Source organism: Rana temporaria, chromosome 7 (genome assembly GCF_905171775.1).
Source record: "Rana temporaria chromosome 7, aRanTem1.1, whole genome shotgun sequence".
NCBI classification, from domain to species: Eukaryota; Metazoa; Chordata; class Amphibia; order Anura; family Ranidae; genus Rana; species Rana temporaria.
This window is the reverse complement of record NC_053495.1, coordinates 30,478,047-30,502,789: the sequence shown is the minus strand read 5'-3', so window position 1 is coordinate 30,502,789 and position 24,743 is coordinate 30,478,047. Positions and strand designations below refer to the sequence as shown.

The 24,743-nt window shown below is 40.7% G+C and overlaps 1 protein-coding gene across 1 annotated transcript; it reads right to left on the bottom strand.

The window, feature by feature from the left end:
- Positions 1-16,085: 16,085 nt before the first annotated feature.
- SNTN (sentan, cilia apical structure protein) lies at positions 16,086-24,090 on the bottom strand. Its single transcript, XM_040358602.1, has 4 exons — positions 23,953-24,090; positions 21,224-21,264; positions 19,826-19,965; positions 16,086-16,265 (listed from the first exon to the last, which is right to left on the bottom strand). The coding sequence occupies exons 1-4, from the start codon at positions 23,961-23,963 to the stop codon at positions 16,107-16,109; spliced, it is 351 nt and encodes a 116-aa protein (XP_040214536.1). The 5' UTR covers positions 23,964-24,090; the 3' UTR covers positions 16,086-16,106.
- Between the last annotated feature and the right edge of the window lie 653 nt (positions 24,091-24,743).

The window sequence follows — 24,743 nt, the reverse complement described above, 5'->3', positions numbered from 1 at the left end:
GGCTCGAATATGGCATATTCGAGCATTCGCGAATATATCGAATTTCGCGGCCAATATTCGCTATTCCGAATATTCACATTTTTTCAATTTTATTTTTAAAACAGATCACATCCTAGTGATCTCCATCGACGTCTAAAAGCATTGCTGGTATGATTAGAGAGAGACACTGGGCCGAGTAGCTGAAGCGATCATTTTATATTGCCGAATATTCGCAATGCGAATATTCGGCAATAGGAATATTGCGCGATTATTTTCTCCACCCTTCTTTTGCATCAGAGCCAATCAAAGTTCTCCTACAGCAGTTGTCGAAATTCCGCAATCAATATCGCATTCGCATTTTGCGAAATTTCGATAAAATATCAGGAATATTCGATTTCAGAATGAGCCAATCAGAGTGCTCCTACCGCAGTTGTCGAAATTTTATATTGCCGAATATTCGCAATGCGAATATTCGGCAATAGGAATATTGCGCGATTATTTTCTCCGCCCTTCTTTTGCATCAGAGCCAATCAGAGTTCTCCTACAGCAGTTGTTGAAATTCCGCAATCAATTTCGCATTCGCATTTTGCGAAATTTCGATAAAATATCAGGAATATTCGATTTCAGAATGAGCCAATCAGAGTGCTCCTACAGCAGTTGTCGAAATTCCGCAATCAATTTCGCATTCGCATTTTGTGAAATTTCGATAAAATATCACGAATATTCGATTTCAGAATGAGCCAATCAGAGTGCTCCTACCGCAGTTGTCGAAATTTCGCAATTATTTTCGCATTCGCAATAGCGAAATTTCGCAAAAATTTAATTTCGATAAAATATCACGAATATTCGATTTTAGCGAATATTTCTCGAATATTCGGCTATATATTCGTGATATATCGCGAAATCGAATATGGCGTATTCCGCTCAACACTATTAGTAAAAGACGATTCGCGCTTTTCTGTCTGTTACAGCGTGATGAATGTGCTTACTCCATTATGAACGGTAGTTTTACCAGAACGAGCGCTCCCGTCTCATAACTTGCTTCTGAGCATGCGCGGGTTTTTAACATCGTTTTAACCCACACACGATCATTTTTTTACAACCGGAAAAACGACATTGTTAAAACGACGTTGTTAAAAAATGCAGCATGTTCGAAAAAAAATTGTTTAGTTTTTCAGAATCCGAAAAATGATGTGAAGCCCACACATGATCATTTTTAATTACATTTTTTAAAAACAATGTTTTTTCCATGCCGAAAAATGATCATGTGTACGCGGCATTATACTAAACTGCAAGTTCAGTCTGCTTGCCAGACAGACTAGTCTCAAAACACTCTCAGGCCTCGTACACACGACCAGTTTCCTCGGCAGAATTCAGCTTCCGACCGAGTTTCTGGCTGAATTCTGCCGAGAAACCCGGCCGTGTGTACACTTTCGGCCGAGGAAGCCGACGAGGAGCTCGGCGAGGAAATAGAGAACATGTTCTCTATTTCCTCGTTGTTCTATGGGAGCTCTCGTCCCGCCGAGCTCCTCGGCGGCTTCAGTGCTGAACTGGCCCGAGGAACTCGATGTGTTTAGCACGTCGAGTTCCTCGGCCGTGTGTACGAGGCTTTAGATGTGACCAATTAGTACACCTCCTGCCCTAACCATTTCCAACGAAAATAAAAAAGTGCAGAAACATTTTGAAGGCTCCTCGTATAAAGTGGGAAAGGGGCAAGCAGATAGGGAATTTCCCATTATACCACCTTTGAAAAGCTTCAGGCTCTCATACAATCTTAGAACTGTAGGGAGAGGGAATCCTCTGTATTCGTTTATAGACAATCCCCAAGCAGATGGGGACTTTCCCATTTACCACTTTTAATAGGGCCTAACATGACCTAGAAAATGTTTTTGGAAACATTTGACTATAATTATGACCTTAAAATATATAAGGTGATGACAGTTTTTAAACGTGGACTGGCAGCTACCAATGCTAAGGACTCATGTTACAATGCAGTAATATGTCCTCTTTTTTGATTTTTGGTGGACCCAAGGAAGGTGTTTACTTTTTTCTTGGGGCAGAAGTAAGGTGAGCATGTCTGTGGGAAAGTGACTCGTGATTTTCTACTGTGAGTGAATGAATGAGTAACTTGTATAGCGCTACAAATGCGAACTAAATCACCTCAAGGCACTTTTGCAGCCAGTGTCCGCCTGTGTCTTCAGAATAGGTGGGTCTTAAACTTCTTTCTGAAGGCCAGATGGTTTTCTTCCGAGCGGATATCCATGGGTAGAGCATTCCATAGCCGGGGTCCTTGGACTGCAAACCTTTGTTCGCCTTTTGATTTGTAATGGGTCTTGGGGATGTGGAGGAGATTTTGGTTAGTTGACTGGAGGGGGTGACCTGGGGTGTAGTGCTTTATTTTGTCACAAAAGGTATTGCGGGGTTTTTTCTTGTGTACATTTATGAGTGAGGCAGAGGGTCTTAAATGTAACCCGATCCTTCACGGCTAGCCAATAGAGGGTCCTCAGGAACGGGGTGATTGATTCCCAGGATTTTTTCCAGTTACCAGTCTGGCTGCTGTGTTCTGGACAACTTGTGGACGTGAAATTTGGTATTTAGGAAGACCTAGGTAGAGGTAGTTTGCATAGTTGAGTCGGGAATTGATGATTGTTCCAACTACTGCTGCCGTGGCTCCTTCCAAGATGAAGGGGATGAGTCTACGCAACAGGCGAAGAAGGTGGTGAGATCTGCTGAATGACTACTGATCCTATTTGTGCATCCATTGTCATGTCTGAGTCAAAGATGACTCCGAGGCTTTTGACTTTAATGCTGGGGGTGATGGTTTGTCTGAGGATGGTGGGTGGTGTTGGTGTCGTGCTAGGGTTTTTTTTTTTCGGTTTGCTTGGAAGAAGAGGAGTGATGCTGGTTCATCTATTTGGCAGCTAATAGGGTAGATTGCTCGATGGAGAAGTGATTTCCAAATGTTCATGATGGTAGGTCTTGCTAATGAATGTTGACTGGGTCCATGCAATCTCAATGAACTTTAAAATGCCAGGACTATCCATAGATCCCTGCTTAGGGATCAGGAGGCAGTAGAGCATCTATCTATCCAGTGATCCCAGAAGCTATAATTTAAAAAAAATTAAGAGCCTGTGCCAAAGGGCTTTTGTTCTTGTCAGATCTGCATCTCTCCGTACACCTGCCAAAATGCAGCTTAAAGCAGAATTATATGCAACTTATAAGGAAGTCAAATTCATGTCAGGAGACTGTTAACTGTGGGCCAAAAGCACTTGTCATCAAATTGTCTGTATGAGCCTCTCTAAGTAGATCTCGAACAGAAGTTGATCAACTTTTGTCAAAGGGACTTTGGAAATGTTTTCTTAATCAGCATCCCCTGGGGAAATTGCTTCATTTACAGTATCTCATTTGTGTGGATGGAGGAACCTGTTTTTTTTATATTTTCATTTAGCCAGTTCCGAACTATGTATTGCTAGCTTTAGAAGGCTTAATTGTGCTTGCTTAGTGGAAGGCTTGGTTTCTATTGACCCACTTATGTTTGCTTTCTACTTGGTTTTCAAGCTCTACTCTATAAAAGCTATTTTTCCATGTTCTTTACTGATTATGACTACAAGCATAAAACTGTTATATGCAGCTTGGGATGCATGAGTCCTTCAATCAGGTCCCTTATTTTTAGGATTTGTTATGGAATGAGACAAGCAGACCTCAAAAGGCTTTACTTTGCAATACTTTCAAATTAGAAGTTGCTAGGGGAAAATAAAGCATATGTAAACCCAAACATAAAAATGCAATATATTGCAGTTTAGCAGTCCTTAGATAAGGTGGCTGCATTATTTATATTTTTCCTAGTACAATGATTTTTATTGGCATATAAAGAAAGAACAGATATCAAATTCCCACGCAGGGGATATAAACATTGGACACAGTGCAGAATTTCTTAAAAACACAGAAAAAGATGTGTCATAGAGTACAGACTATTAACTAACAATGATCCACCGACACAAGTCTGGGACCAATGCATAGTGCCTGACCCGTAACCAAAAAAAACCCAGAAGGACAGGACGAAACCAAAAAAATGGGGGGGGGGGTTGCTAATTAAAGCAGAAGGCAAGAAGAGGGAAAGATGAACAGAGTGGTAGACTGGGAGTCCAGAGTAGAGAAGGGGAGTAGTGAGAGATGGTAGAGAAAAGGAGAGGAGCAGACAAAGGGGAGTGGAGTTCCCCCAGGCTAGGGGTTGAGGAGGATTAGTTTGGGAGGCCTAGGCCGGTTGGGCGCAGGGTTGAAAGAGGGTGTAAGACCACCATGGAGTCCACACTTTATGGAATTAAGCATGAGTATCATTGAGGATACTTGACATTTTTTCATGGATCACGAGGGTCATCAAGGTGCTCTTCACCTCTGCTAATGAGACAGACGCTTTTTTCCGGGCTTTTGATTTTGTACGTTTAGCAGCGATAAATAGGTAGGTGGCCAATTTCTGCTGGTAGGAAAAGGGGACCGGGATCGGAGAATGGAGCAATGCTAGTTTGGCATCCTTGCATATGGGTACATGAAAAAGGGTGAACAGAAGCCCGAAAACCCTTAACCAGAGTCCAACCAAGCAGAGACAGAGCCACCAAATATGGTTTTGTCTCCTCACTGACCGCAGCCACAGAAGAATCTATCACTATAAGACGGATTCGACTTGGCAATGCGGGCCAAGACCCAATACCATCGAAGGAGGACCTTATAGGCTGCCTCCAGCGTATCCATATTGAAGGAGCACTTCGCTATGCAAGACCAGGTCTTGCTCAAATCTGCAAGGTCAATCGGGAGAGATCTCACTCCCACTTAAGCACATAGGATAGAGAAGCAGATGAGACGCGGAGCATGGTAAGTTGAGAGATTTGTGCCGCTTGATAGTATTTTGCAATATTTGGAATGCCCAGTCCGCCTCACAGTCTATGGACGTATATAGTAAAGCGGGAGACCCTGGGACGCTTGTGGGTTCAAATGAAAGAAAGGAGTCTGTTCTGGAGGAGACGCAGGTAGAATGCCGGGATTCGAACAGGCAGGGTCCAAAAAAAATATAGGATCTTCGGGAGATTATTTTTCTTTTTTCAGGCTTCATTTCTTTTATGTTCTTCCTTTCTTTTGTGTTCTCCTGGTAATCTTGTAAATATGACAGCCTGTCCTAGAGTGGCTAAACATGATCTTTTTATATATGTATGTAATGCAGGATGAATTTAAAATATGTATTTTTCTCTTCATCTCCTTTATGTGGGTTTGCAGAAGGAAGATAACATTGTTTGTGATTTTAGTTCAGCTCACAGGAAGTTACAATGACACCGCCCTTCTTGCAAGATCAACAGTCATTTTGCAGGTCTAGTAGGCTGCAAAATATAAAATGTTTATTATTTGGTTAAGATATTCTTTAAAGAATTGCTGTCCTTGTTAATGCCAATAACCCTAGGTTTACGTTTGTGTGGAGAATTTGTATGCACCCTTCGGGGTGTACAGGGGCCCCTTCATTAGAATGAACTTTGTCCCTGCAAGAAACATGGAGAAAGAAGTTCCTGACCCCAGTGCAGCACACGGTGCTGGTGTTTTTATGATGCATGGAGGTGCCTTTAAGCATTAATGGCACCCATGTATGCCTGCTAAACAGCAGAACCTAGCCTAGGGTGTTTCTTTTAATTGGGTGTTTTCTGCTTAAAAATTAGAGTCAGTAAAAAAATTATTTAGTTTAGGACTGAACTGTAAATATATTTAATTCTTAGAAGTGTTATCCTTTTGTGTCCAGTTGTATTATTGATTGGTTAACAGCAGACTTTTAACAACCCCTTTTCTTTCTATCCTAAAGTGTACCCTAAACTGCCTTCCTTTTCTGTCACAAAATTATTGTAACCTGTGTTTGCTGCTTTTGTTTTCCTATATGCTCTCATTTATAACACTTTCGCTTCTCTTTTTCAGCAATTTACCTTTTGTATTTCCGGATATTATTCAGGTACATGTCCTGGAGCTCAGTGGTGATGTCCGTTATGAATTCAATGAACTCTGTGAAGTCAACCTGTCCATCACCATCCAAATCCAACATTGCCATTGCATCATCCTAAAAGGAAACATGTGAAATGATAAAATGTCTCATTCATATCATAAAGAGAGGTCATACTGAAATTATGATATTAAATGAATATAAACAAGGAAAGCAAAGGTCCTAGACCAGTGGTTCTCAACCTGGGGGTCGGGACCCCCTCGGGGGGTCAAATGATGATTTGCCAGGGGTCACCGAATCCTGGGATGAAAAAGGGAGAGAAAGAATAAGAGAAAGAACAAGAAAGGCATCTAGAGAGAGGGATGGGGGACAAGAAATTAGGATAGAGAGAGATAAAAGGAAAAGAAAGGAGAACAAAAAGAAAGTGGTATATCCTAAAATGTACCATAAGGGGTTTTAATACTGTACGAGTGGAAGGGACTCAGGGAGCGCTAAATGTCTGTGGGTTAGGTGTGCAAATTACTTGTCTTGCCTTGGGTGCCGACAACCCACGCTACGAAAATGTTACTGTTAGGGGTCCCCACAACTTGAGAAATTTTATCAAGGGGTCACGGCACTAGAAGGTTGAGAACCACTGTCCTAGACAGATTACAGTAAAGATACATATGTGCCCTTCTTCTGTTGTAAAGGATCCTGAAGTAGATGACATGCCTAAAGTTTTGCTATTGAAAGTACTGTCCTAGTAGCCAGTATCCTTTCCCCAAATTCATCAAAAACATCCACAAACTAGATTTTTGTACACTACTGTAAACGTTTAAAAGATGCAAAGATAGCTTAGTGTGACATACTTTGTTCTTTCCCTTGCTGAATGCTTCCTTCGTGGAGTTCTGTACTCAGTATACTGGTTTGCTGTCATTTTCAAACATGCAAAGGAGATCTACCAAAAAATAAAACTTTTACAGTAGTTAAAGTATACAAAAATCTAGTTTGGGCAAGTTTTTGATAAAATTGGGGAAAGGATTGCCCTCCTGTCAGGCATAGGTGTTCACAGCCTATTGCATTAGGGTGTGCACCCCAAGGCTTCAACACATACGCTCCCTATCCAGAAACAATGGGAGGAAGGGGTGACCCGTGCAACAGAAGGAAGAGGAACAAGGAAAGGAGGGGTGGCAGGGTGGCATATATTGGCACCAATCCCCTATATTTCCATCCTGAAGCCTACTTTCAGCTGCTGCAGGAGGAAAATACAGATCGGTTCCACTAAATTACACACCCACCACCCCTCCTGCCCAGCTTCTGAGGGTCAGCAAGGAAGGATTGTGGTTTACCTGGCACCTGCCCACCATTGACAGGTTGCTAACACCAGGATTAGGGTGTGCCCAGGCACACCTGGCACACCCCTTGCGCACGCCTATGCTGTCAGGTGTGTTATTGCTTGAATTGAGAGAAAGTATGAGGACACCAAGCTGTAAGGATTGGTCCAGATACAACATTTTATCTGGACCAATCGCTATGGCTTGGTGCTCCTATCCTTTCCCTCCATACAGGTTGACTCTCCAAAGAACCCAATTAGAGATCATAGACAAAACTACCAGCAAGCTCCGAGTCCAGTGCTCCACCACACCAATTCCCGGGGTTTTTATTTCTGTTTGTGTTTCCACTGGGGAGATTCGGCCCTGTATTCATTCTTTTGATCAAAATGCGAGAATACATCTAACTTTTTAAAAATTTCACCAGAGTAAAAAATGAAGAAAAAGTTCTCCAATTGGGACACCTGTTCTAATGATAGTTCTCTAAGATGCTCATAAGGAATTATGTTCTCTTTGGAAAATATTTTTTCTCGTTTCCTGTTTTTTTTTCCAGGATAGGAAGCGAAGAAAAATCTTCCCAGTGGAACACAAGCAGCAAAAATAACTTGATAAGAGTTCTCTTCCCTACTTTAGCTGAATTTTTTTTTATTGCATGTCCTTCCAGTGGAGGTCATAGCAATGCTCATTGCACAGGCATGTTCTGCAAATAGACTACTGGAGATCAGCAGGACTGAGATGCAATATATATATTACAAGGTGAATAAGACAATGATGCTTTCTTTTAGACTCACAGAAAGTGACAAGGACACTGCATTATTGGCAAGACCAACAGTTATTTTCTGTACTTAATGAAAATGTCAGCCACCCCATCTAAGGACTAGTAAGCTACAATATATAAAAATGTTGTTTTTGGGTAGATCAGTTGGGTCATCCATATGAATATAAGTTGTAGCAATTATTTGAGAGTTGCATACATGCATTAATATGTCCCTTAAATGTTCATATTTTTCATCTGAGAGAGTCAAAAGCCGGGGGAGCCCCACATGTTTCGATTATTCTTTAGGTTGCATTCACACCTGAGCGTAGGTCGTTCGGTCTTTTTACGGGCGTTTTTTTCCGGCGTTTTCATGCTTATTTGTGCGTTTGCATACAGCGTCGTCCGACGTTTTTGTACTTCGAAGTTTTTTATTTTAGCCAATAGGAAAAATGATCATCTTTACATCACTTGTTGCTATGTTGGTAGATTTTTTTTATCTTCTGCCTGGGTGAAATGTTCTATTGATCAAAGCGACGAAACGCCCGTAGCAAACGCTCGATGTCGTGCTAGTCGCTTGAATCGAGCGTTTCCATTACTTTCTATGGGTAATGGAAACGCTCAAAAACGCCCAAACCGCCCGATACGCGCAACAAAAAAGGGTCTCGAAACTTGTTTGAGCTTCAGGCGTTCGGCGTTGTGCATTTTGCAGTGGAGATGTGAACCATCTCCATATGGAATAATGTATTTTTTCCCCTCTAGCGTTTTTGAGCGTCGCGCTTCAGGCGACAAAACGCTCAGGTGTGAATGCAGCCTTAGAGCAGATAACCTACAACACGTTCTTGTGCACCACGTCTGAAGGCGTCTATAGACATACGGTGATTGCTGGTCAGATCAGGCTGCGATTATTATATCTACAGTTGGAAGCAGTAACCACCTGGCAAATAGTTCTTAAGGAAACAATGGATAAGAAAAGTTATTTTTTTTATATATTGTGTGTAGGGGTGTGGTGTTTAAGGCAATTTTAGCCCTTTGGAGATATCATACATTTCATAGTATATACAGAGGGTGTAAAAAAAGTAGGACTTTGTGAATACCTCCACAGATACAGACAGACAATTGAATTATATAAAATATTAATAAAAAAAATACCTGCCGTAATAAAGTGTAAATATATTTTATATCATTTTATTGTCTGTCTGTATCATACCCTATGGAGGTATTCACAAAGGCATTGATTTAATAATGCCTTTAGTAAATAGACGGTGCACTTTGAAAAGTGTAGTTGCAATCTGCAAGTGCAGTTGCTTCAGAGCTTAGTAAGTGAGCAGAAGTTCTGATGACTTCCATCATCCAATCATGTGCAAGCAAAAATGCATTCTTTTTTATTTTCCTTGCATGTGGTTGGGTATTCTTTGCAAAATAAAGCTTCCCTCATTTGCTAAACTCTGGAGCAACTGCACTTTGCAAAGTGCACTGCCTACCCCCAAAAAGTCCCACTTTTTTGCACTCTCACATTTTTTTTAGTACATTAGTACATTTGGTCCAGTTTTCTGTTCGAAAGTGGTCCACACTTTCCTTCAGTGTTTGACATCCAACCACAATGTAATATCTTCTGTGTCTAAACTGGGGCTCAGCTTGGAGAGCAATGATTGAAATTCTATAATTCATAAAGGCTACATCGCATGTGAGGACAGCAATACTCACCCGATAACAACAAGGCAGTTCACTGGCAAGTAACGTAGACAGTTCTGACCGATTCAGTTTTAAGTTGTCTCCCTCCTCGGCTGAGTGTTTGTGAAAAACACCCAGGAGATTGTAGACTGCAGATTCCACCGCTGCCATGGTTCAAACTAAATTCATCGCCCTTATCTGAATGTCTATATAATCAAGTAGCTTGATGGACACCAATAGCTATCACAACGAATGTGTCTTCTGGTCACGCCTATTGTCACCTTATAACAAGTAGACAGCTGGAGGCTATAATATTAAATGACTTGATTGTTAATGTATATGTGACACTGCCTGCAGTACTACAAAAGAACTGACTGTGGGCCTCAAGTTTCAAAACGACATTAGATAATAACACTATAAGAAATGTAGGTCAGAGAGCAAAGGTATTCCAAGAGTATGAAAACATACCTTTGTCTAAGGATATTGATAGTTCTACTATCAGGTAAATGCTGTAGAACTGGTCATGTGGTATCTGCTATGGGAGCATTGGGGACTGATGATAACACAGAGCTGGCCAATCAGTGTTTCTGTCTGAACATGGATCCTCTGCTTCTGTAAAGACCATGGCCGGATCAGGGCTGGACTGGGACAAAAATTTGGCCCTGGACTTCATCCAGACTGGCCCACTTTGACAGGTCTCTCACACAGCGGCCGGACAACTCCCGCACCCCCCTGGCCACCCAAGCCCCCTCTCCCCCTTCACTAGCCACTAGCCGTTCTACTTTATTAGAGTAGAACGGCTGGTACTGGTACTCTTATAGGCAGTACCAGTGGGGAAGCTAGACATTATTTCACCCGGGGCAAAGAATCAGTTCGGTGTCCCCCCTTATGGGACAAGATTAGGTAGAAGTGAGAAATTCCCAGGCCATAGCTGTTGAGTCAGCTGTCTGTCCCCTCCCCCTGCTCCTCTGGTTCTCCCCCTGCTTCTTTGTTCCCCCCAGGTGAGCGCTGTGGGCAGGGAGAGGAGGTGAGCGCTGCGGGAAGGGAGAGGCAGAAGAGAGGAGGGGGGCGGCCGTCCGCTGTCACTGAAGCCGGCCCACTGAGCCATCGGCCCACCGGGAAACCTGTAGTCCCAATGGCCAGTCCATCCCTGGCCCGGATTCAGATACATTATCGTATCCATTGGCGGGCGTAGCATATCTCAGATACACTACGCCGCCGTAACTTAGGGCGCAAGTTCCAAATTACTTAGGGCGCAAGCTCCAAATTACGCTGCAAACTGTCAATGCTTTTGACGTGAACGTAACTTAAGTACAGCCCTATTCGCGAACGACTTACGCAAACAACGTAAAATACGACGCTGTTCGTATGTTTCCGACGTCCATACCTAACATGACTTACCCCTGCTTTATGAGGGGTAACTTTACGCCGGAAAAATCCTTACGTAAACAACGTAAAAAAATGCGCCGGGCGGACGTACGTTTCTGAATCGGCGTATCTACCTAATTTACATATTCTACGCGTAAATATACGGAAGCGCCACCTAGTGTCCAGCGTAAATATGCAACTAAGATACGACGGCGTAAGTCACTTACACCTGTCGGATCTTAGGGAGATCTATGCGGAACCTGATTCTATGAATCAGGCGCATAGATACGACGGACGGAACTCCGAGATACGACGGCGTATCAGGAGATACGCCGTCGTATCTCTATCTGAATCCGGGCCCATGTGACCAGTGCCATGGCTTTACTGACTTGGCCCTGAACCATTTTGAAAAAATCACAGCTTCTTGACTTACTGAGAGAGAGTGCAAAATCTGGTGCAGCTCTGCATTAGAAACCAATCAGTTTCCAGGTATTTTTGTCAAAGTTCAAGGTTTGTTTTTTATTTTCGAAATAGGTTCCTTTACGCTAGTGCATTGATGGTTCACTTACCCTTTCCTTTGATTTCCCTTTGAATTTTTCTTTGTCTGAATTTCTCACTTCCTGTTCCTCCTTAGTAAGCTTGCCCCCACTGATAGGGCAGCACAGCCAATCCTGTTGTACCGGGCCCGGGCAACTTTACAGTTAATTTATGCATATTAAAATTTCAAAACCATACCCCCGTTTAACACTTAGAGAAGGGGGGTTGTAATTACATTTTCCCAGGCCCAATCTGGTCTACAGAGGGGCCCAGGAGATGAGCGCAGCGTTCGGACTATTTTTCCTTTTTCGGGCCCATGTACATAAAGCCATCCCGCACATTGCTCTGCTATTTAATTAGTTACAGCTGCCGCTGCCCATTGCCTTCACTGGCGGAGTAATACTACGAGGCTTCGCTTAGCTCCCGCCTCCTGTGATCGGGTGCCGACTGCCGAGACTCAGGCGAAGAGACAGTGTGCTCAATGGATGAGAGGGAGCAAGAACCTGGAGGACAGCGATGCGTGGCTGCACATGTACTGCACACAGTGAGTGGAGCACAGAAGATAGAATCCTTTACTGTGTCTTACTTAGGCTTACACACAGCATAGCAGGTTATGATTATTAGCATGATACTCATGCAGGCAGCACAGTCAGCATGTGTCCTGTCATGGATCTGTTACAGTGTGTCCTATTGCTGTTTGGGAGGGAGGGGGGGGCAGTAAACATGTGCCCCCCAACCACCCCCTTTTACCGCTTCCTGTCCAGCAACGTACTGATACATTTCTGGATTGGAAGGGTGATATCTTGGTCATCGCTGCAGCAATGATGATCAAGATATAATTTTTTAGCCCCAATGAGTCTGCACAAAGAAAAAGTAATCCTTGTGGTTAAGAAGCCCTTGGATTACTTTTACAGGCAGTAGAAGGAAGTTCCACCACTGTCCCTCCATCACCTTTACTGAGCTCTCCCATGTAATGAGGGTCCCATTAAAGATGTGACCAGCAACATCTAGTTCCCGGAAAACACAGTATGCATGCATATGTAAACGGTGACAAATCTGCAGAGGTTGGGTCAGGGGAGGAGCCTGGGGTGGGGTCGAGGGCTGGGTTAAAGGGGGCCCCGTCGGGTAGGCTGTACGGAGCCCCATGATTTCTAACAGTGGCCCTGCTTGCCCCCATCATCCGAGCCGTTCTGGCTGGGAGTTATTCAGCGCGCTCGCCCTCTCCCTTGGGACTACATCCCTGGCTCCCATTGGCATCAGGGTCTCCAGTGAATACAGGAAGGGGTTAAAAGAGCTGTTGCAGACAGCACAGTGCTGGATGGAGAATGGTTAAGTGTTTAAGGGGGGCTGGAGGAGCTGCTATTGAAAGGTTTTTAACTTAATGCAGAGAATGCATTATTAATATAATTATTTTTATACAGGATTTATATAACGCCAACAGTTTGTGCAGCACTTTACAACGTGAGGGCAGAAGGTACAATTACAATACAATTCAATGTAGGCAATGTACTTAAGGCGTTAGGGTTAAAAACATTTTAATTAGCACCATTTTAAGAGTCTTTAACATTCGTCTTACTTCCACTAGTGTTGGATGCTTGACCCCCCATTTTGTGTTGTGCCTCCCTCCGCCCACCCCTGCTGGACAAGGTGGTGAAGATTTGAAGGATGGGCGATTGAACTGATAAGTATTAAGGCCCCTTTCACACTTGTGCGACTTGTCCCACGACTTGGAACTGCAAAACTCACATGACAAGTCGTACTCCATGATTTTCAATGAGTACTGTTTATATCTGTGCGACTTCAAAGTAGTCCCTGCACTACTCTTTACATTTTAGAGTTAGGGTCTGCAGTACACAGGGAGCCTTGACAGGGCATGCAGCTTAGACAGGTGAATTTGGTTGGTTGCTGATTGGCTGGTAAGTTGAGCTTGGAAATTCTGTGTGTTTTTTTGACATGCGTTCGCCCCTTCCAGTGCTCCTTGCTGTGAAGACCAGTTATAGGTAGGGGCAGTGACTGTTGTTTTTTTTCGTCTTCAAAGTAGTCCCTGCACTACTTTGGTCCGACTTTGATGCGACTTGAGGTCCATAGACCTCAAGATTACACGGGTATTGCTTCAAGTCGTGTCAAAATCGCAGGGCAAAGTCGCATCAAAATCGCGTGACTTTCAGGTTGCACGAGTGTGAAAGGGGCCTAACTCTCTTTTTTAACAGGAATCAGCCTAATTTATATCCATAATAATTATCCAAACATGGGTTATCAATTAGGAAGGTTGAGGACTGTGCTGTTAGAAAATGTAACAGCCCCTAGAACAGGGGCTCCTAACCTTTTTACAATTACTGACACCCCCCAATCGATTTCCCAATAAATATGTGACCGTACCCCCTTCCTCAGACTGTCAAAATTATCATCATCACCAAAAGAATCATAAGAATTTATTTATATAAAAATTACAAATAAAAAATCCCCAAGCTATCTACAACTGATGAGATTTTTGCAGTTGTTTTTTTGCCATCAATATATGGAATGGAGGTCAATTACTCACAATTTTACTCACATGCCATCAATAATGCAGGGAATCCTGATTCAATTTGTTTAAATTATTCAGAGATCCAAACCTATAATTCCATCATTTGATTCCCATACCCCCCAAGTGGTATTGCTGCCTCTGGATAATAATGCCTGATCTAGACATTGGCACCTACAACTATAGTACAGTATAAAACATGTGTAAAATGCGTTTATATGCATTAAAAATTACTTCCAAGTATAATTTATTCCAAATCCGTAAATTACTAAAACTGCATTTTAGATTTCCTTTAAAGCAAACCAGTTAAATCTTCAAAAATATATACCCTGCAAAAGAAGGGTGTAAATACTCACCTTTTATGGTACCCACACCAACGCTGTATCCTGGCCCAGGCCTAGGGCAGCACTTTGTAGGGGGGCAGCACGGAAAAAGTCACCGCCGGCTTGCGCTACACTGCTAATGTAATGCAAGCTGCTTCTAATTTTGACTGTCATATCATCCTGGACCACAAACCTTCCTCACTGTGCTATATGTTTTCTGCTGCACCATTGGCATGGTTATATCATCTTAGTCCTCTCCATAAAATTATCAGAAATGTATGCTTAAAGTAGAACTATAGGCAACACTTTATTTTTTATTTTGGATAGAGTAAGGGAGGGTTATAGCCCCTGTCAATTTATTTTTTACCATCCCTGTCCCATTGCAGAGATTTCACTTCACTTCCTGCCCCATAGCCAAACAGGAAGTGAGAGGAAATATATGCAAATTAAGGGAATCCAATGCCCCCCCAGGCCCCAAGAACTAGTGTCCCCAATCAAAAATGTCTTAAACAGAAAGGTGTGGCCTTGACAGGAAGGGGTGGGTCATATTTAAATTAGGGGGTGCACACATTTAGTCAGGCCTAGGATAGCACAAAACTTAAAGTGGAGTTACACCCATTTTTTTATGTTTGTCTGTGCTGCATGCCCTAATCTCATAGTGTTCAGAATGGACAATTTTTATTTATTTTGTTGCTTGTAAATACCTTTATTTTGTAGTCCTTCATTACTTCCTCCTCCTTATTAGCCTAGGCTATTAAGTCACAAGGCTATTTGCAAGGGTTTCTGGGATAGGCATCATGTATCCCAGTAGTCCTTGCAAATAGCCTATTTGCATAGAGAAGGGGCGGCAACTTCCTCTGACACTCCCGTTGCTATGGAAACCTGACTGAAACCTATCACATCGCTTGTGCAGCACTGAGCATGTGCAAGATCTGCAAGGCTGAAATCCAGGAAGTCATACAGTCTGGCTTCATGATGCCCACACTTAAGATGGCCACAGTCTATTTCTAGATTATAAACTAACTAAATGCTCTAACAACCTAACAAAACAGATCTTACGTTTACAGACTAACTTTACTAGACTACATTAAGCTTGTATATTACAGGGGTATTTATATTTAAAAAGAGAAATTGTGGGTGGAACTCCCCTTTAAATACCCCACTGACCCACACTGCCAAATGTCACTCTACTCCAGCGGGAACTGTCCACCAAAACCAACTGGGAAATGAAGTGTTGGTTTTCTTGGTCCCAGGAAGCTTTCACTGAAGTTATCACTAAATAAGAGGAATTAGCAGAAGAAACCAATGAGAGGTGTGGAGATCCAAGGAAATTGTTAATCAATGACTAGCCAGTTTCCCAGTGGGGGAGCCATTATTACAGGGAAGGTAAGTATTCATAGCATTCTTCTGCAGGGTATTTGTTTTGAAAGATTTAAAACTCAGGTTGGGTTTACTTTGTATGATATCTCAACCAGACTTAAGATTATGAACTCCTAAAAGTATTTTGTTTTTAACCAGGATTCTTCTCAGGGATTCAAGTTCTGGGGGGAAAAAATGATGTGTGGAATAAATGGATCTTTCCAGGATATGAGAATGAAAATGAACCTAGGCAAAGGGATTTCACTATACAGTTAATAGTACGATATAAGCCATAGACGAATACATTTTATTTTGTGTTCTTAGTTTGTCTGATTTCCAGGAAGAGGTCAGACATCAACAATACACTCAACAGCAACACCATAAAGTCTTCAAAGCTCATAAGTCCTTCGCTGTCTTTTTCCAAGTCTTCCATTAGTTCTTTGTACTTTGGCTTTGTATCTTGACCCTGCAATGAAAACAGAGCAGCTATTATGTTTAAAAAATGACATTGTTCAAAAAAATTAGCAGTCAGCCATGACACCTTCTCCTGAGAAACGTCTAAAAGTTTAACGGTGGAAGAAAAAAGATTACAGATTTTAAAGTCTATACAAGGTTTTCCAAGAATTGATTTGTATTGTGACTGTACTGTCTTCCCTGATGTAAAGCTCTGCGCAAACTGTTGGCGCTATATAAATCCTGTATAATAATAATAATAATATGAGGGATGGGACTTTGAAGGTGACAAAAACACCAAAATAGTAAAAACATGAATTTTATTACAAAAAGAGTTTGACAATACAATAAAACTAGTCTCTATAGAGATGGACAATAGGTGTGCATAACTGTGTGTATAACTATACATAACAAATACGGATGCTTGTAATATCCCTAGTGTACCCTAATACTGTCTCGAAGGTGCAAGTTTCATCTGAATGGTAGTTCCAAAAATGGGTCTTTACGCTCATGTGCAACTGCAGGTGTGATGGAGATCACACCCACCAAATTGGAGTAAAATAAGAGTACATAGTAAATAAGACAAACACAACACTTAGCAACCCCTATAATAACCGCTGAACATGGCTCTCAATTGGCAGTATGTTTGTTTTCAGTGCCCAGTACTGGTATATTTTGGCACAGAGCCCCTGGCTAAGAGAGGGATGCCCTACTCTAAAGCATCCCTCACACTAATCATTCATGTAATCCTAGCCATAACATTACCTTCCATGTAACTCTAATGTCTCATACACACGGAATTTCTGACAACAAAAATTCGATGAGAGCTTGTTGTCGTAAATTCCGACCGTGTGTAGGCTCCATCTGATATTTGCTGTCGGAATTTCCGACAACAAAAATTTGAGAGCTGGATCTCAAATTTTCTGACAACAAAATCCGTTCTCGTAAATTCCAATCGTGTTTAGACAATTCCGACGCACAATATTCCACACATGCTCTGAATGAAGTATGAGACGGTCTGGTAAAACTAGCGTTCGTAATGGAGCACATTCGTCACGCTGCAAATTTTTGAATCTTTTAATACAGCGCATTCGCTTCTTCTTTATAATGCTAGAATAATGAAGTTGTTCTGACAAACTGATTTCTTTATTATTTCTCATGATCTCCTGAATAATCTTTTTATTTTTTTAAGCCAGATCTCCATAATAATGTTTAGAATTTATTTTTAAAGTGACCTTTTTTCTTCTTTTTTAATCAAGATCTCCTGTTTTTTTATTTTTATTTTTTCTAGTGATCTCCATAATATATATATATATTTTTTCGTTTTGTGTGTCAAGCTACCACAACAACATTATTATCTTGTATTTTTTAACCTAAAGGATGTTGGTTGGTGTCCCTTGTTAATTTGACATTGTATTTTTGAGGCTGAAAAGCGCGAATCATCTCTCACCAAACTTCTACTAACACGAGATTAGCAGAAGAAGCCCAAAGGGTGGCGCACTTGGTTTTGAACTTTCGTTTTATAGTGCCATCGTATGTGTTGTACGTGACTGCAATCTTGGCGATCGGAATCAGGGGTCAAGTCCTGGGGGAAAAAGTGTGGGAACTCCCACCCAAGTTCCACTCCCCCACCCAAAAAAAATAAAAATTATACGCTCATATGCATAATTACTAAACCGCATGGTTTTTTTTTTTTCCGATCCACTGTACCTTAGTAATCCTTTATGTTACTGGCCACTTCCTGTATATGGATTCATCGGGTAGTGTGCAGGTATTCCGTCACTTCCTCGATGCCGCAATGTCTTCTGGGAGCTTTTGTCATTGTTCCCAGGAGACATTGTGGAGGTCTGCCGCAAGTTAAGCAAGTTCTTTCTGAATCCCGCGATAACTCGCGGCAGACCTCCCCTTAGAGTGACTCGAGCTGGGCATCGCCGCTTAGTGAAGGATTGGCTCGGGCGGCTCGGCCGCTCTCGGCTGCTCTAGTCCTGCAAAGGGAACTGCGTTCCTGCTGTGAAAAAAGTTCAGGAACTCCGTTCCCACGTGTTCCCGCAAGACTTAAGCCCTGATCGGAAATTTCCGACAACATTCGTGCGACCGTGTGAATGCAAGACAAGTTTAAGCCAACATCCGTCGGAAAAAAAATCCACGGTTTTGTTGTTGGAATATCCGATCGTGTGTACGTGGCATTATACTAACTCTGGTCCCTCTCAAGTTAACTATTGTCTCTTCTGGTCTTCCCTACTGTTTCCTAGTAACAGACAGCGGGAGGATATGGGGTTAAATACTTTGATAAATAATATATCATTGTCACTCCCTACTGTCAAAGTGTCTGTGTCATAAACACATTTAGATCTATAGAAGACCTGACTGCGGGGCTCAATTTCCAACCTGCCATCAAATAATAGTGTTATCTATGAAAAAAAATGTTGGAGATTGATTTTATATTAGTAAATTGTTAACATTCCAGATGGAGTGCCTGTGTCTTGATTTATTAATTAAAAACAAATTCACTTATATGTAAATCCCAGTTTTAGAAAATGAGAAAAAAATAGTTAATTGGCTGTAGTGTTGCTATTTAAAATTACAGAAACTATCCTTATACTCATATTAAAGCGGACCTATGCTTTACAGTTTAGGTCTTCTGTATCATAAAAATAAGGTCCTAAAGGGAGGAAAATTGCAAATAGGGCAGTCCTGTATTGATTAAATGGACCTGTACTTTGTAGGCAGTGTTAATTTCATAGACTAAAACATTTTAGTCGACTAAATGAATACTATTTTAGTCTACTAAAATACAACTAAAACAATTGAGAATATGAAAATATGACTAAAACTAGAATGGCATTTTAGTCAAAAGACTAAAATGGGACTAAAATCGTCTGTTGCTAGTGATTAGGAACAGCGATCTCTCTGTACTCCCAGTCAGTCCACCCCCCTCCCCCAAAGTTAGTAAGCACCTCCCTAGGACACACTTAACCCCTTGATCGCCCCTGGTATTAACTGATTCCCTGCCAGTGTAATTTATACAGTAATCAGTGCATTTTTATAGCACTGTTCGCTGTATAAATGTCACTGGTCCCAAAAAGGTTTCCGATCTGTCCACCGCATTGGCACAGTCCTGCTAAAAATTGCTGACCACCACCTTTACCAGTAAAAAAAATAATAATAAAAATGCCATAAATCTATCCCCACATCTGATGTGGAAAAATAATGGATTAACTGAAAGAACAGGCCTTAAAACTAAGTTTCAGGGGAGACTCAGAAGAAAAACTGCTGTGTTAATATTACTGACTAACCACATTATATATATTTAATTTTAAATTTGTTCATAGTTGCACTTTAAGATTTGATAACATTTTTAAATTATTTAAATTTAAGGAAGTTTTAATTGTATTAAATAACAGTCTTTAATATCTGTTTGGAGTTCAGTTTTATTATTTGATAAATTCTAATTTAATAAAAAAGTCTTAATTTATTTGTTATGAGGACCGCTGTTAAATTAATTAAACAGAAAAGCTCCATATAGGTAATTTTAAATGTTGGGAACAAGTTGGCAGGTGCATATTGTATTACCTGTATGAAGTGCTGGAACTGTGTGTGCAGTAAATCCTTAGCACACGCTTTACTTATTTTCCCATCGTTGTCTGCGTATGAATTATAAACAAGCACCATGGTGGCTACGGATTTCTCCAGCTCCGAGCCTTTCCCCAGAGCTAGATAGAAGACAAGAGAGGAGAGATTGAGTGGAACTGTTGGTTTATAGCATTCTTATTTTCAGCCTAAAATTATTGCATAAAATCTGCCAGAAAGTTGTCAGTAACAAAAGAACTTGGTAACAGAAATTATATTAAAAGTTCTTGCATTAAGTAATCTCATTTATTACTTAATTTTGTTAAACTCGAAATATTGTACAAGAAAATTATGTTTTATATATTGAATGGCATTAAACAGCGCTTTCTTCCTAAACTAAAATTCCTGTTTGGTTAGATTAGGGTGCATGATGGATGGATGTGCAGATTGACGGGGCTCTGACTAAATAACATTAAACAATTGACCTCTTCCTTCCCCTCCCAAATTGACCAGACGACACAGTCATTTTTGGAGTTGAATGGCCATAGCAGACTTATTCTTTCAAAAAATTTAAATACAAAAATTCCATAAACAGTCGAAATGCATAAATGCATACAATACATAACCCATTAATAAAAACCTTAGCCTAATCCTACCCAGTCTAAAGATATTTGAAGGCCTATTTTCTTTTTACCAACCGGTTGTATCTGTCACCAATGAAAGGCCCCCAGCCGCAACTTACATTGGCTCTGGGACAAGTACCACTTACTTACTACCATATACAACCAATTTAAAAAAACCCCGATGCTACCATTGTATTATTAGGAAGGGAAAATTGTACAAGAAAATTATTTTTTATATATTCAGTTAGATTTGTACCAGAACTGGCAAAAAAATTGTTTGAACACATGAACACCATTAACCCCTGTAAACACGATCAGTCCATCCGATGAGAATGGTCCACATACTAACGTTACACAATTGTGGTGCCACAAACACGAACGTAGTGACGTACTAAGAGGAATTTCAGCTCTTGAGCGCCACCCTTTGGGCCCCTTCTGCTAATTTCGTGTTTGGTGAGCTTTGATTTCGAGCATGCGTGTTTGTAATTTTGACTTTTGTGTGACGGATTTGTGTACTGACCATACGAAAATCAGACGTCAAACCGTTGTCCGCCGAAAATTTACTAGCTTGTCATCCAACATTTGTTGGCCGAAAGTTGGACAATCCCCTGCCAACAATCGTATCGTGTGCACGAGGCTTAAGAAAGTACTGAATTATGACAACCGAACAACTAGCATGATCAGAAGCAGAGATCAGTGGTCAGTAACGCTGCCTCACTACAGGTTTCCTTTAAATGCGTAGCATACGTTCCATGAGCTGTTTGAGGATCAGACCCACCTTTGATAGAGGCCAGCTGTTTGGCGATCGGGATTGTGTTGCTGCATTAAATGAAAGAGAAAAGAAAGACATCAAAGTGAAATAGGAAAATACGAATATTGGTGTTCATTTAAATTCATGAATCTTTTTATCTTCTGCCGTGATATATGAGAAGAAATTGAGACATGACAGGCATCAAACCCCATGTCTGAAGAACATATCGTTAGATTTAAACTTGTGTATTTTTAGATGATATTATATCTTGTCATACAATTTATTGCTCATAAATTGCTGTGTGGGAATTAAACATTACTTTTCAATTTTCTTTTGTTTGAAACTAGACATCCTTGAAAAGTTATTCTGTACATTCATCTGTATTTTAAAGGGGAACTAATCATATATTTGTCATCAATACTGCAAAGTTTCACATTCAAGGGGTGGGTTTGTAATTGTCCCTTTTAAATGAATGGTGTATAGGCCAACCACATACAATATATCATAACATCTATAACTTATCCCAAGTTGGCTCAATACAAGCACACATTATATTTAAGATACAGTAAAACCTTGCTTTGCGAGCATAATTTGTTCCAGAAACATGCTTGTAATCCAAAGCACTTGTATATCAAAGCATTTTTTTACAGGGTATAAGGGCCCTTTCAGACGTGCGGACCGTACGTCCGCATTTTCATCCATCCGTTGCGGATGAAAACGGGACATACATTGGTCCCTATGTGATTGCGGATGACCATCCGCTGACACCTGTAATCGTCCGCCTCCGCAAAGATCCGATTTTTCGGACGGAAGAAAATCCTATTTTTCTTCCGTCTGGATTGGATGAACACGGACATACGGTCTGTGTTCATCCGATCCCCCATAGGGGAGAGCGGAGGAAAGACAGGGCAGTCCCTGCACAGTGTTCGGGGACCGCCCTGTCAGCTGCCAGATCAGCAGGGATTTTACAGAGGATCCCCGCTGAGCTTTTGCGGACACACGGAGCGGATCATTACTGAACCTCCCATGTGAAAGGGCCCTTAAAGAGAAGAGAGGCACCTCTAAGTGTAGCAATAAGTTGCTAAATGTTGTACCTTCATTAAACTAACAATATTGCTACACTTAGAGGCTCCTCTCTTCTTTTTTATACTCAGTTGTGACATGAAGCTACTCTTATATCAAGACATCGCTTGTATATCAAGGCAAAATTTATTAAAACATTTTGCTTGTCTTGCAAAATGCTCTCAAACCACGTTTTACTGTACTGGCTTTTAATTCATTATTGTAATAAAGTAGTAAAGTAAAGACTAAATTCTCATGCACATGTTAACATGGTAATGTACCGTATATACTCAAATATAAGCCGACCCGAATATACAGTAAGCCAAGGCACCTGATTTTACCACAAAAAAATGGGAAAACTTATTGACTTGAGTATAAGCCTCTAATGCAGCATCAGAAAGAATAAACATAGCGCAATATGCTGATGCTAGTTTCTAAACTCTACAGTGTATATACAACTCACATGCAGTCAGTCACAATAGCGCATAATACGTTTAGATACGATATTGTGCTCCTCAGTCTCCTGGGTCTTGTCACTATGCGTTGCGTCACTTGGCACGTGACTTTTTCTCTTTTATACTCTGTAGCTCCTGCCGAATTTTGCTTCTAATGCCCTTGTGGAGGCTTCCATTTGTGGATGGACATTTTATGGTTACACAACCTGTCACATTGCTATAATCTTTTTTCATGGACTATAAACTGAAGGACCTATGAACAAATGGTTGTGGAACGAATCATTTGAGTTTCAATTATTTCTTATGGGGAAATTCGCTTTGATATACAAGTGCTTTGGCTTACATGCATGTTTCTGGAACAAATTATGCTCTCAATGGTTTTACTATATATAAATATATAAATAAATATATATATATATATATATATATATATATACTGTATTTATTGGCGTATAACACTCACTTTTTTACCCTGAAAATAGAGGGTAAACTGTGCCTGCGTGTTATACGCAGGGGGCTGTGGAAAGGTTTTTTCCTGAAACTTCCCTCTTAAAGTTAGGGTGCGTGTTATACGCCTGTGCGTGTTATACGCCGATAAATACGGTATATATATATATATATATATATATATATATATATATATATATTTTTTTTTTTCTATTTGAATTCATACATACAGTACAAGCCTTTAGTACATACAGTGGAAAAGAGAGTGTGACAATCACAGGTCTTGAGAGATGAATGCACAGTGAAGATTTTATTTTGATGTTTTGACGAGGCAGACAAGCTTGTGCCTTGTCAAACTAAAATCTTCGCCTTTGAATTCACCTCTCAAGACCTGCGAGTACCGCTCATACATCCACATATAAGCATCTACAGTATTATATATATATATATATATATATATATATATATATATATATATATATATATATATATATATATGTATATGTATATATACACACACACAGTATTTATTTTATACACAAATTGGCTATAAATGTATTTCAAGAAAATACACAGATTTTTCTCTGGAAGTTAATCATATGTTTCTCAAGCCATGAATAGCTAACTCGAATAAGTAACCTATGCCTGTCGCTCAAGGGATGCCTATTGGGACTCTAAGATCAGATTAGCTAGTGGTACACCTCCAAATATATAAAATATAATTATGAAAATATCCTTTGTGGTAGTGTATAAGCCACCCTCCCAGTAATGAAGAATTAACCCCTACATTACCTCTTTGGCATGTTTCTGAGTTGGTGCGTTCTTTGGGATCTGATGGAAATTCTTCTACACTGCAGCAGGATAAATCATAATTACGTCTTGTTTTTTTTTTTTCCCTCTGCCTGATTTTTTGTTGACTTGGTAATTTTGCTAAGCAACTGCTGCTTCAGAAAACACGGACTGAGCAAAGTGTACACAGCGCATTAATTATATTTACTGAACGTGTCCAAGGTTTATTTAGCTTTGTCTAAGAAGAAAAGCTGCCAATGGTATACAATGTTGATGGTCAGAGCCAGCTAAAGGTGTGGTAATAGTCTTTTGTCTGACTGCTGGGTAACTGCTGAAGAATGCCTTGTTATTAACAAATAGGAATAAATACATTAAATACAGTTTAAGTCAAGTTGGAGATCTATGGATTAGCTAAGGTTAGCTTCAAGTAGATTATATTTTAGTTAATAAACTATCAATGGAAACATGCTATTGTTAATATAAATATGAATTGATGGAACAGCTTTAGCTTTGTGAATGGTAAGTGAGATGTAGTTTTCTGGCTACCATAATAGTGAGGCCTCGTGCACACGACCGAGAATCTCGTCGTAAATGAAACATCGTTTTCCTCGACGAATTTCTTGTCAGGCTTGTCGAGAATCTTGTCAAGCTTCCTTTGCGTACACACTGTCAAGACAAAATCTTGTTGTTCTCAAACGCGGTGACGTACAACACGTACAACGGCACTATAAAGGGAAAGTTCGATTCCACCGGCGCCACCCTTGGGGCTGCTTTTGCTAATCTCATGTTACTGC

Coding starts and splice junctions, on each gene's coding strand:
- SNTN (XM_040358602.1), bottom strand. Junction 19,966..21,223: donor ACAGCTGGCCTCTATCAAAG/GTGGGTCTGATC, acceptor TCTTCTATCTAG/CTCTGGGGAAAGGCTCGGAG. Junction 16,266..19,825: donor AGTTCCAGCACTTCATACAG/GTAATACAATAT, acceptor TTTTCATTGCAG/GGTCAAGATACAAAGCCAAA.